At 42.0% G+C, this 14,298-nt stretch overlaps 1 protein-coding gene across 3 annotated transcripts in view; it reads right to left on the reverse strand.

Moving 5' to 3' along the window:
- The window catches only part of abca4b (ATP-binding cassette, sub-family A (ABC1), member 4b), a 173,075-nt gene that overhangs the window by 134,067 nt on the left and 24,710 nt on the right, over nucleotides 1-14,298 (reverse strand). For all 3 annotated transcript variants that reach the window (XM_072273476.1, XM_072273475.1, XM_072273477.1), the window contains 6 exons: nucleotides 10,019-10,216; nucleotides 9,382-9,471; nucleotides 6,872-7,112; nucleotides 4,697-4,836; nucleotides 3,453-3,569; nucleotides 1,874-2,071 (listed from right to left, as the gene is read on the reverse strand). In XM_072273476.1, the coding sequence (XP_072129577.1) occupies nucleotides 1,874-2,071; nucleotides 3,453-3,569; nucleotides 4,697-4,836; nucleotides 6,872-7,112; nucleotides 9,382-9,471; nucleotides 10,019-10,216 (984 nt within the window). The remainder of the gene's footprint in view (nucleotides 1-1,873; nucleotides 2,072-3,452; nucleotides 3,570-4,696; nucleotides 4,837-6,871; nucleotides 7,113-9,381; nucleotides 9,472-10,018; nucleotides 10,217-14,298) is intronic.

The raw sequence follows: 14,298 nt of genomic DNA on the forward strand, positions 1-14,298 counted from the left end.
TTTATTCTGCATTCTATAAGACCAAAATACGTAGGAGCAGGATTAGGCCATTCAGCCCAATGAGTCTGTTCCACCACTCAAACATTGGTGATTTATTATCTCTCTCAATCCCATTCTCCAGCCTTCTCCCCATACCCTTTGTTGTCCTGACGAATCAACCTCTGCTTTAAGTGTACCCAATGAATGGGCCTCCACAGCGGTTTGTGGCAATGAATTCCACAGATTCACCACCCTCCAGCTGAAGAAATTCCTCGTCATCTCTGTTCTAAGGGGACGTCCTTGTATTCTGAGGCTGTGCCCTCTGGTCCCAGACTATAATGGAAACATCTTCTCCACATCCACTCTATGCCTATCAATGCTCGATAGGTTCAATCTGATCTCCCTTCATTCTTCTAAACTTCAGTGAGTAAAGAGCCACTGAAAATTTCTCTTGCTTTAACCCTTTCATTCCTGGGATCATTCTGTTACCTTGTATTATCCCAGTGCACTGCACAATGATTTTATCTGCATGAATTGTAATGCCAGACAAGCTTTTCACAGTACCTCAGTACATGTGACAATAATATACACAATTCCAATGATCTTCAGGGAGGAGATAAAGATAGAGTGGCATTGCTGTTTGGAAATGAAACTACAAAGCTTGGAGTCATAGCATCAAAAAAGGGGCATTGAAAATGACTGCCCATTGGCAGGCAGAGGAAGACGGGGGTCATTATAGAAATGGAGATGACTGAAATGTGCGGCCAAGGAGGGAGTTAAACACGAGGATGAGATTTTTAAAAGGGAGTGTGAAAAGCACTCGATGCTGTGGTTCTACCTATTCCTGATGTTGCTGATGTTGCTGAAGAGAGGCCTAGACCAGTTACTGTGCTATGACCTAGTCAGCTGGATGACTAGTCAGAGGGTTATAGACTCAGTCACCTCCGTCAGAGGCACCAGCCTCCCCACTATCGCGGACATCTTCAAACGGCGGTGCCACCCGTCGTGAAGGACACTCACCATCCAGTACTTGCCCTCTTCTTATTACTACCATCGAGGAGGAAGTACAGGGGATTGAGGACACACACTCAACATTTTAGGAACAGCTTCATCCGCTCCACCACCAGACTTCTGAATGGTCCATGAACCATGGCTATTTTGCTCTTTTCTTGCTCTGTTTATTTATTTTGTTATATTCCTTATAGTAATTTTTTTTGTACTCCTCTGCACCGCTGATGCAAAACAACAAATACAGTGACGTGCCAATGATAATAAATCTGTTTTTAATGCTGCCGCACTGTTCCAAGTCAACACCTTTGACCGCAAGAAAAGTACAGAGTAAGAGTCCAGCCAGGAGAAGGGGCCAGATGGTGCACGGGAACACCAGCACCTCAAAATTCCAGATCAGCTGGAAACTGGGTATACTCAAAGCAGAAGTTGATAGGTTCTTGATTAGTAAGGATACCAAAGGATTCTGTGAGAAGGCCAGGAGAATGGGTTGAGAGGGATAATAAATCGGCCATGATGGAATGGTGACGAAGATCTGTTGGGCTTCAGGGCCTAATTCTCCCGTGTCTTATGGTCTAAGTACCCTGTTGTTCCCTCACTGTGACTGAGGCAAAACTGTGGGGTTTACTCATTACAAGGGCTGCCGTTCGAAACCATAATTCGCAACCCACCCACCCAACTCCCTCCTATGGTCAATTTGGGATGGTGATATAGAAATAACGGTCTGAAAGTGAATAAATCATCCTGAAACATAAAATAAGAAATGGTTCCTGTACAACACTAAGCTTATCTGCCAGGGTGTAGTTGTGTTGCAGAGTTACAGCAAACAGGCACGGTTTACCTCTACAACATGATCCGAGCTTGATCAATTTTCCTGTTTTCTTACCTCCATATAGTTATTGAAAGTGGTGAGGATCTGATCAGTTACATTATAAATATTCTGCCAGGTGAAGATTGGCGCTCCGTCTGCGCTATCACTGAATGGTCTGTTGTTTAGGAAGTTTATGATGTCATTGGCTGTCATGTCCATGTCTTCCAGTTGCCTGTTTATGAAGTATGACACTGTGGGGTTTTTTATTGAATCCTGTGGGAAATAAAAGGCAAGGAATGTAGTGAAAAAACATACCAAGGATTAAACTTCTTTCTATGACAGGTTAGCTGCAAATGTTCCCAGGCCTGGTAGACAGGGGCGTGCATGGGAATTTATTGTGTCTATAGTAATTCTTATGTCTTGCTCTGTACTGCTGCCACGAAACAACAAATTTCACAGTGTATGTCCGTGATAATAAACCTGGTTCTGATTTAAATTGCTTTTGAAAAGGCACGTGAAGCATATTGTGTGCATATGTGAATACATGCAGTCCTTTATTAAACATGATGAGGTAGGGTTAAAGCCAACTGAAGAAGGGTCTCGACCTGAAACGTCGACTGTTTACTCTTTTCCATAGATGCTGCCTGAACTGCTGGGTTCCTCCAGCATTTCATGTGTGTTGATTTGAATCCCACCAATGCGCCTTAGATGAAAGATCAGCAAATAACCTCCATTCTGCAATGGTTTAAAATAAAATCCCTTCCCATACTAATTCTCCTATGACAACTCAGGGTTGAGTGGATGAATTAATGCAGTATTAGGGGCAATTTTGTATACTAGGTACATGGCCTCCTGGAAATGGTTTAAAGTTGCCCAAATTCATATCATATATCACCCTACATAGTTAAATCTCCATGTGTCAGTCCTCTGGAATGCAGAAAGCCCATTGAGAAGTATTAGAGCACCATGAGTATTTTACAATTCTTGAATTCCTCTGTCAATTTCTAATCTTAAAACAATCTCTGGCAAATTTAAGAATCTAACTTGACACTATGAAGGCTTGCATTGCACAACCTGGAGCTGGTGAGTGTGGGGAAACCCCTGGGTCATCGAGTTCAGAGGTCAGAGGCCTGATGTCAGCACATCAGTGAGCTTGTAGCCTGGATGAAGGACTGGAGGTCAGAGGCCCGGAGACAGCCTGGCCTGGAGATGTAGGCCCGACTGTGTGTTTGGGTGAGAAGGTGAGAAAAGGACTTGTTTTGCTGTCGTCATTTTGTCCTTGTCATTCTTGTAGCTTATTGTATGTCAGCTGCGTTTTGTTCGGCTGAACATGGTGGGCGTGCTATGTCGGCACTGGAATGTGCACTAAAGCTTGCGGGCTGCCCCCAGCCCACCCTTAGCTTGAGTGGGTTGTTAATGCAAATAAAATGCATTTCAATACAGTATACATGACAAATAAATCCAATCTAAATCTACACACTAAAGGAGGGAAATATTCTCGACACCAGTATAAATAGGCCAGAAATCTGCTCAAATCTGCTGGTAAGTCCATCAGAGGCAATTTAACATTCCAGATAAATATGCTGATAGAAGTTAATGATTTGAGAGATAGCTGCTTGGCATGTGGGGAAACACTTTGCTTGCCAGCACTTACTCGTATTATGTTCATTTGCACGCTGTTTTGGAAGAAGTTCCAAAGCTGAATCTTCACCTCCCCCCACACCTTTCCAACTTGTTTCAGTCTGTGCAGTTCCTCAAAAGTGACGTTAGCCTGTGAAGAAATTTCCGACACCATGTATCAGTTTATGCTCCATTTAAATACTTCAAGGACACAAGTATGGAAGACTGGCTTGAACAAATTCTTCTTTTAAATAATACAGTCATTTACAGGAGCTGCTAAGCGTCTCACTGGGTGATCAGATATTACACTGTATGTGTGATATGATGCCTGTAAAATATATCCAGGGAATCAAAAACAGCCGGAGGAAATTTTTCAGTAAAACCAAGGCATTATCCTGAATCTTCTGACGCTTTGCAAGTATTTGGGCTGGCTGAGTCTTGCACTTTGAGACACAATACCATATTGAGCATTTGAAGAGACCTATTGAATGTTGGTTTGGAACCAATGACCATAGACTATGTTGCTCTATTTTCCAACTTGTGCAGCATGTAAAAGATGACCTTAATCACTCTTCAAAACCAAAAGCAGCATTTGACATGCAATGCAAAACCTACAAACTGAAAAAATATTTGACAAGCGTTCATTCTGTATTTCCTAAAGCATTGTTCAGCCATCTTATCTGAATACAGATACAAATTCACCACCTTCACGTTCTCTGGAGAAGCAATTATTGTCTTGTGTTTAACAATGTAAGGCTGATTGCAGCCAATAGGCTACTGTGTGTAAACCAAGTCTTGGTTTTCAGTGGACTTCCAGTCTTCAGTACACTGCAAAATCCAGGTTAATCCAATAATGATGCTCATTTGCAGTATATACAACTTCATTCAAAGTTAGCATTCTCATAAGCAGAGAAATACACAAGCAAATTAATAAACTGTCCTCAAATGATAGCATTACATGCATGTGAAATTATCAATGCTAGCCATGAAACTAATGAGACGTCTTCGAACCTATTTGGTTAATCATAGGGTAGAGAATCTGCTGACTAACCCATTTTGGCCCAAACGTAATTCTGGATCCATAGCAATATGTTTAGCTCTGAAATGTCATCTGATGACACCTAACGGGCCATTCAGTTCAGGAACAAGCAAGAACAGGGAATAAATGGGCAACACAGTAGGATGGACTCTGGCATCATGGAAATAGTGTACAGAAGGACCTGTGCTATGTGTTGCTTAGGTTCTGATGGAATTATCCCAACAATTCAGTGAACTCACATTTTTCATCAGCTGTCGTGTTGCAGGAGAATCTGGAGAGAACAGAACCTTGCCCATTAGTAACGGCTTCAAAACGTTCCAGACTATCTTGGTTGCAGGGTTGGACTCCATGTTTTGATTAAGTGCGTTACAGAAGGGAGCTACAGAAAACATTATCAAATATTAGTAATCTGACCATCATAGACTGCTACTTATTCCAATAGAAATGACCAGAATAAAATAAAATCCTTCCAAGCAGATATTGACAATATTTGATGGATACCCACTCTCAGCACTTAGTTTCATCAGTTTACAGCTCATGAACACTATTGACAGAGTACCCACCCACGACAGTAGTGCAAATTAATAGGATAATTCCTTTCAGCAAAGTCATTTCCATATTTCTGTTGGGCAAAGAGTTCCAGGATTTAGAACCAGTGATGAAATAACATTATAACTTCATGAGTTGCCATATATGGTAAATGGACACAGTCATCTTTTTCCCCAGGGAGTCCAAAACTAGAGCACATAGTTTTCAGGTGAGAGGGGAGAAATTTAGAGGGGACCTGAGGGGTAGGTTTTTCACATAGAGGGCGATATAGCATCAACTGCTGGAAAAAGTGGTAGAGGCATAAGACCATAAGATATAGGAGCAGAATTAGACCATTTGGCCCATAGAGTCTGCTCCGCCATTTCATCATGGCTGATCCATTTTTCCTCTCAGACCCAGTCTCCTGCCTTCTCCCTTGTATGCCTTCACACCCTGACTAATCAAGAATCTAACAACCTCTGCCCGATGCTGGGGGAGCAGCATTGGTGCTGGTGATGCAAGAAGACTAATTAGATTCCATCAAGAAAGCTGGATCTGTCCTTGGCTACAATCCGACTCTTCTGAGTTAGTGGTGGAGAGGAGGTCACTAAACAAACTGTTATCCGCTATGGACAATCTGGCTCATCCTCTCCATGACCCACTGAATAAACAGTGGAGCACCCTTTCGAACAGGCTCATTCAGCTTTACTGTCGCAAGGATTGCTACCGAAAATCTTTCCTACCAAATGCAATAAGCATATACAACAGTTCATCTCTGTGACAGGAGAACACACATCATAGTACGATAGTCTCTGTTTTATTATTTTGTACATTATTATTGTGTATATTATTTTCTTGTACTTTATTATTATTTTGTACTTTATTGTAGTTTCTCCCTTCAACCGTCTGCGTGAGATGATGGGACTTTCGAGAGACTTTGAGACTTTTTTTTACCGTGCCCACGGTCTGTTCTTCATCTAATTATGGTATTGTTTTGCACTGTTGTAACTATATGTTATAATTATGTGGTTTTTGTCAGTTTTTTTTAGTCTTGGTTTGTCTTGTGTTTCTGTGATATCATTCTGGAGGAACAAATTGTATAATTTCTTAATGCATGCATTACTAAATGACAATAAAAGAGGACTGTGTGTCCTCATAATCTAACCTATTATTCTGTACTTTATTATTAGCAAATATTATTGCTATTATTATTCCATTTATTATTATTTATTGTTTTAGCTAAATGTGTTTTTAAATGTTGCCGCTGTAATGATATAATTTCCCACTTGGGATCAATAAAGTAATTATTATTATTAAATACACCCAATGACTTGGCCTCCACAGCTGCCTGTGGCAACGAATTCCACAGATACAGCATGCGCCTAAGGCTTTTGCACAGTACTGTAAGGTGGTCTTGTTTCTGTACAGGAGCAGCATGGTAGTGTAGAAGTTAACATGACACTTTACAGTGCCAGTGGCTAGGGTTCGATTCTCGCTGCTGTCTGTAAGGAGTTCGTACGTTCGCGCTGTGATGGGGAGGATTTCCGCCGGGTGTTCGGCTTCACTCTCAGATTCGGGTAGTAAAGGATGGTAAGCTGTCAGCATGCAATGTTGGCATCAGAGGCATGGCAACACTTGCGGACTGCCCCCAGCACATCTTCGGACGGTGTTGGTTGTTGTCATGGGTCACGCATTTCACTGTATGCTTCGACGTGCATGTGACAAATAAAACTAATCTTTTCTCTATATACAGCGTTACTGTTGAATTTGGTGCTGTTAGAGTAGGTGGGTGAGTAAATGCAGTGTGTTTCACGGACTGGACACACTGCAGTCACTGTTTGTGAATGAACGCTTATGTCTATAGAAGCTCGATGGTAAATACTTACTTGTTGCATAATCATACGTATACTTAGACTCTTTCTTTGTGTTATTAATTCCCAGGAAAGCCTTGTAGTTGTTATCTTCATACCAATTAAAAGAGAAAACCCTGGATCCTCCTTTCTCAGGATACCCACAGATTAGACTCGATAACAGGTCCATCAGTTGACTGAATGATGCAGGACCGCCCTCAGTAAACAATGGGTAAACAACCTGCTGTAAATCCCGAACACTGTCCTGTGCAGTGAACTGTGTGGAAATAAATTGAAAAGTATTGAGGACATCCGTCTCTTCATTCATGATTGAATTAACAAAGCAACAAGATAGAGGAGGGTGCAGAATGGGTTTACCAGGATGCTGCATGGACTAGAGAGCATGTCTTATGTAGATAGGCTGAGTGAACTAGGGCTTTTCTCTTTGGTGTAAAGGAGGGTGAGAGGTAACTTTAGAAATGTACAAGATGACAAGAGGCATAAATAGAGTGGACAGCCATTACCCTTTTTCCCCAGGTGGAAATGGCTAATACAAGGGGCTTAGTTTTAAGGTGATGGGAGGAAAGTATAGGGGATGTCAGAGGTAAGTTCTTTACAGAGAGAGTGGTAGTTGTGTGGAACGCCATGCAAGGGGTGGTGACAGAGGCAGATGCATTAGAGATATTTAAGAAACTCATAGATAGGCATGTGGTTGATAGAAAATGGTTATTTCGGAGGGAGAGGTTAGGTTGATTATAGAGTAGGTTAAAAGGCCTACACAACGTTGTGGGATGAAGAGCCTGTAATGTGCTGTAGTGTTCTATGTTCCAAAATAGAAACTTGGAAAGGTCAAGCTGCTCCATTAATGTTAGGAAGGGAAATGAGAGGCATTTTTGTGGAGTTCCTTCAGGAAGAAGTGAAAAGAACCACCAGCTCATTTCCAAATAGTGGCATGGCAAGGTTCCAGTTCTTATTTCCACCAACACACTGACAAGCTCTTATCATCACTGTCCTGATGATAACAGAACATATCGACCAAATAGGTACAAGTACTTACAACAGGAGGGTAGGTACTACTTTAAGGGGAAAATTAGCATTCTGAATGGTATTAATAGCCTCAAGAGCATGTGATGGGAGCACACAGAGACCTTGTGTGAGTAGCAAGCCACCTTACAAACCAGTCATCCACCCACCCGCTCCATCGGAACCCTCCTGCCCCATCTGTCATTCCCACATTGACTTCATCAGCCACCTCAGAACCCACAAAACCAGAGTGGATGTTAGTCATCCTCAGTCCCAACGAACAGTCCGAAAAGAAGGCAGCTTATACAGAGATTCAGAATGCTAAATAGAGAGAAGGATTTTCAAGAGTAGCCAGTAAATAAAAAATAATTTCTGAGACTGCTCCAAACCCAGGAGACAAATCATTTGCACCAAGCTAAACATGTTTGTCTTTTCAATTTTTCAGGACATTTTAATTTTTGAACAGAAGCATTTGTAGCATATATAGTAAAGCTATTTGAATGACCATCAAAAGTCATCCTATCACGAGGAGCCTTTTATCTGTAGTGGGAAGAAACTGAAGACTTGCCTTCATTGGTCAGGCCATTGAGTCTAGGGTTTGTAATTTCAATTTACAAATGTACAAGACGTTGGTGAGATCATACTTGGAATATTGTGTGCAGGTCTGGTTGCCCAACTACAGGAAGAATGTAATTTTGCTGGAGAGAATGTTATTGGGGCTGCAAGGCTTGAGTTATAAGGAGAGACTGGGCCTTTTCCCTGGAGCACAAGAGGCTGAGGGGGTGACCTTACAGAGATATATAAAATCATGAGGGGTTGGATAAGGTGAATGGTCACTGTCATTTTCAAAGGGCTGGGGCCTTTGAAATTAGAGGGTATAGATTTAAGGCGAGGGAGATTTAAAAAGAACCCGGGGTGAAACTTCTACTGCATATGGAGGGTGGCAGGTAAGTGGAAGAAGCTGCCAGAGGGGTGTATAGTTTCAACATTTAAAATACATTTGGACAGGTATATGAACAGGACGAGCAGTTCATGTAGACAAATCAGTAGACATGGCTGAAGGCCCTGCAGTAGCATGAGCTTTGAAAACTGATGACCCATCATGGGAGGGATGGAGATGAAGGAGGGGTTCCATGTAACAAAACCTCCTGGAATGCAGCCAGGCAGAGTGAGTAACCTGGTAATGAACTCATACAATAGTTTTAGTTGCCTAGGGAGGTTGAATGGGGTTTGGGAAAGATTGCTCCATCCAGTATGGTTAATACCATGACATCAGTGTACAACAGCTGCACTGCTGTATGAGAAAAAAACAAGTTTCAATATCAAACCGATATAAAATTAACTCTAGCTACTTTTACTCAGTTTCAAATGAGTGTGGACCATTTCACATAATTCAGGGCATTCTGAAATGGTCCTTCTTGGACAGATGGATTGAAGCACAGGGCTTTTCTTTTTATAGCAGCGATGAGATGGAACAGAATATTTCATATACGATTTTGAACACAAACACTGTACTTTGTTACCTCTTCCAGGACGGATGACGCATCATTTAAAATCCTTATCCAAAAGTGCACGTCTATTCCTTTTGCATGCCTGTTCAGCACTTTCGGAAGCTGAAAAGAAAACAGAGTTTGTTTTGGATATTTTCATGCTTAGATCAGAAATTCAGCTCAACATCAAACAGGTTCTGTGTCTTCCTGTTTCTGATTTTCTGTTCAACCACCACCAGCCCTCATCATTCCTCCAGATCTAATCTCCTACACATTGCGTCCTTCCTTCAGCCATCCATGTCGCTCCTAAACCTTCACTCGTCTCTCCCGCCCTCCCCTCCTTTAAAAAAGTACTAAATGTTTCCTACAAGACCACTAACACCCATTTCTGCCTAATTCCATAAAGATGTTAATTCTAGGTTGCCTCAAAATCATTGTTTGAGAAGACTGTTTCTTCACTCTAGTTATTTTTCTATTTACCTGCTAGGTAATATTCAAATTTAAGAAAATTCATAAAGAATGTATGAATTACTGAAAATCAACAACTGGTGACTTTCATCTTGAAGTTAATGTAAAGATGAAATCAGGCAAAAAAAAACATGTGATGAAGGTTTTTAACAGCAAATAACTATGTTCTAACAATGAAAAGCAAGTAGAATAACAGGCCTACCACTTGAAAGAGCTTAAAGAAATCCACGTTTGCATAAAGTGCATCCTCTACTCTCTGGAGCCGTTGCTGGGAGAGGACACACATTCCGTTCAGGACCGTGCGCAGCCCTCGCCAACTGGAGAAGATGATGAAGCGGTCAAGGAGGAACTGGCTACAGGCTATGTCCTTAAGGGATAGATCTGGGACTCCATAAGCAAACTGGGAGAAAGGAAAACAAGTAGTGTTACAAACATACATTTAGCATTCCCAAGCGCTTCCCACAATCCACGAGCAAGCCTTCATACGGGCGATCTCCGATGTAAATATTTACACAGCTGTTGAGAGTGGAATAATGTCAAGTCAGACTCAGCATGAGAATCAGGCTTTCAGTAATTTTAGAAGTACACTGTATTCATTTTTATAAGACCATGAGATACAGGGAGCAGAATTAGACCATTTGGCCCATCAAGTCTGCTCTGCCATTTCATCATGGCTGATAGTTGGTGTGATTACATCACTGACATTCGGCATGAAGTTTGTTGTATTGCGGCTGCAGTACAATGCAATACATAAAAAATCACTGTAATGTTACAATGAGAAATAAAGTAAGATTAAGTCCTTTTAAGTACTCAAGTATACTCGAACTTTCGTGAGCATCATGGCCCAAATGCATCTGTATAAATAGTTTATAGATTTGACAATTTCAGTTCATATCTCATTATTACCTTGCACTTTATCGCTTACCTGAACTGCACTTTTTCAATATCCTTACATTTTATTCTGCATTGTTATTATTTTACCTTATTCTAGCTCAATGCACTCTGTAATGATTTGATCTGTATGAACAGTTTTTTTCTGTATCCTGGTACTAAATCAATACCAATAACTTTGACATATTTGGGGACAAAAGGAGGATATTCCAATGCTGCCCTGCATGGCTTCTCCCTGTTCATTCCCTGAAAACCTGAACTCTGTCAAAACTGTGCTGCCTACTCCGTTACTTCATCCATCAACCTGTCCTGTGCTCAGTTGCTGTTATCTGACCCTGGACTGACACTGCCATTATTTTAATATCTTCACCCTTGTGTTCAAATTAGCCCAGAGCGATGGCCCTCCCTGTCTTCGTAGCCCTATTCAATTCAACAGCCCTTCTGAATCTCTAATTTCTTCCATTTGTTGTACTTTGTATGTCCCTAACTATGATGGTCGGACGATGCTGAGGATGTTCTACGAGTCTGTGGTGGCCAGTGCGATCATGTTTGCTGTTGTGTGCTGGGGCAGCAGGCTGAGGGTAGCAGATACCAAAAGAATCAACAAACTCATTCGTAAGGCCACTGATGTTGTGGGGATGAAACTGGACTCTCTGATGGTGGTGTCTGAAAAGAGGATGCTGTCCAAGTTGCATGCCATCTTGGACAATGTCTCCCAATGTCTCCACTACATAATGTACTGTTTGGACACAGGAGTACATTCAGCCAGAGACTCGTTCCACCGAGATGCAACATTGAGCGTCATAGGAAGTCATTCCTGCCTGTGGCCACCAAACTTTACAACTGCTCCCTTGGAAGATCAGACACCCTGAGCCAATAGGCTGGTCCTGGACTTATTTCCTGGCATAATTTACATATTACTATATAATTACTTATGGTTTTATTACTATTTAATTATTTATGGTTCAACGGTAACGAAAACCAATTTCCCTCGGGATAAATAAAGTATGACTATGACTACGACTATGAATATATGGATTACAAGATGTCATTCTTGTATGGACTGTCTCAACTCTGGAATTCCCTTTCTGAACCTTTGAGGGCGGAGCGGCCAGGTGAGTAGTCTGCGAGGTAGCTGGTGGCACAGGGCTTCTGGCTAGGCTACATTTGTAGAACTGTGTTTAATACTGACCGCCCCATTCTAGGGAGGATGTAGAGGGTGCAGAGGAGGTTCATCAAGATGTTGTCTGTAATAAAGACTAGAAGCAATAAGGAGAGGGTGGACAAATTTGGGCAGAACAAAGCGTAGCGGTTAGTGTAACACCCATTCCAGCGCCGAAGCTCCAGATTCAATTCCTGCTGCTGTCTGTAAGGAGTTTGTAAGTTCTCCCTGCAGTTTCCTCCCACATTCCAAAGACATATGGGTTAGTAGGTTAATTGGTCGTACGGGTATAATTGGTCAGCGTGGGTCAATTGGATCGGAACAACCTGTTATTCTGCTGCATGTCTTAAAAAAAAACTTGGATTCTGTTCCTCTCTGGAACATCGTGGATGAGGAGAGTTCTGAGAAATTAAAATGATGGGATGCACAAGAAGGATAGAGAGAGTCTATCCCAGAGTAGAAACGAGTTTGCTCCATTCTTGGCCCCAGGTGGGGGAGACTTGAATGTTTGGGCCCTGAAAGACCTCAACAATGTGGAAGAATCTGTGCACATCCTAGCTATCAGTGAGTTGCTGAGCCTTAAGAAATCTCTGCATCCACCATCTGTTCTTTACGTCATGGGCTTCCTACAGGACCCTGGCCTACAGGTACCCCCAGAGCTGGGGCTTTACTCTTCAGCCAAACTTTTTCATGCCATGGACCAATACCATTAAGCAAGGGGTCTGTGGACTCCAGTTTGGAAACCCCTTTTAAGGAATGGTGGCACTTTGGGTCCAGGAACATAGCGTAGAGGCAAGTGTAATGCTTTGCCGCACCAATGATCTGGGTTCAACTCCTACCACTGTACGTACATTCTCCCTGTGACTGCGAGGGTTTCGTCCAGTTGCTCTGCTTTCCTCCCAAATTCCAAAGACCGACCGACAGGTTAGTAGGTTAATTGGTCATGGGCAGGAGGTGCCTGTTACTGTACTGTATCTCTAAATATTTTATTTATCTTTTATTTTATTTATTGAGATACACAGTGAAATAGGCCCTTCTAGCCCTTTGAGTTGTGCTGCCCAGCAACCCTTGATTTAACCTTGGTCTAATCCCGGGACAACTTCCAATGACCAGCTAACCGGTATGTCATTGGTATGCGGGAGGAAACCCACGCAGCCAGAGAAATCCCACGCAGTCCCTGGACAGGGCGTTCAGACCTTTAACAGATGGTGTCAGAATTGAACTCTGATCTCTGATTCGCTGCGCTGTAATAGCACCGTGTTAACTGCTATGTTGCCGTGGCATAAATTAAAATAACTTTTTACGTTTGTCACAAACAAGAGAAAATCTACAGATGCTGGAAATCAAAGTAGTACGTGATGAAGGGTTTTGGTCTGAAACGACGACTGCTACTCCTTTCCATAGATGCTGCCTGGCCTGCTGAGTTCCCCCAGCATTTTGTGTGTGTTTCTTTAGGTTTGTGGTTGATAGGTTCTCGATGCCCTGGTCCTTCTCATCAAAGTTGGTATATAACTATATAACCCTTGGCTATTTGAGTACTGATAGGGTAAGGTTGTTTCTGGGATGGCGTCTGGAAGCTTGTTGGAGCTAAGCAAGAGTAGAGATAGAGATAAAGGAACAGAGTCTCACTAGTCAATCATATTTTGTAACCCTTGTACAAGTGATACCGATTCTTCTTCAAAGTGAGTGTAGAAGATAAAGCAACCCTGTGCTGGATCCATTATGACACTTTACATTTCCCATCGATCTTAATCTGTTAAATTGATATCCCTCACAGAGTTGCTGGTTTCAGACAAAAGCGACTCGGGAAATTTACCGAGCTTACAACTCCTATCTAACTGAAGTTTGACAAATACTTGGTAACTAAGCAACTGACATCAGAAGCTTGCGGATGCTATGGACTTAATCAAAGAAGCAAGGTTAGCTTTTCATTTATTATCAATGTATCATTCTTCAACCTGTCCGACTGACTGGCCCGAGAATTTTTTAATCTAATGAAGGCACACGATTGTCGCTGTGGATTCACTGATAACTTAACTTCAACAAATATTTTGAAACTAATTATAATTCCATGTCAGGGTAATTGGATTGCTGATTTGCCAAAAGACTAATTATATCGATGTCTGCAACAGACTGGGCAAATAATTCCACGATGTTGATAAAGCAAGACGAGAAGAGCCATGATCTTATTTGCTGAAATGCGTCCAGCTCATTTTGTTCCGAATTCTTGTTGAATTGACGAATAACAACCCCTCTCCTCCTCAACCCACCCAGCCGAAAGCAGATTACCAGAATCACAGGACCTGTGGGACTTCTCTGCTCTGCAAAGCACTTGCCGTGTAGCAGTCACACCCACCCATAGGGAGATTTGGACTCTGTGGTTCCCTCCCTGTTTTTACAAGGTACCCAGCCAACAGCACAGTAATGCT

This window comes from Mobula birostris, chromosome 12, assembly GCF_030028105.1.
Source record: "Mobula birostris isolate sMobBir1 chromosome 12, sMobBir1.hap1, whole genome shotgun sequence".
Taxonomy (NCBI): Eukaryota; Metazoa; Chordata; class Chondrichthyes; order Myliobatiformes; family Myliobatidae; genus Mobula; species Mobula birostris.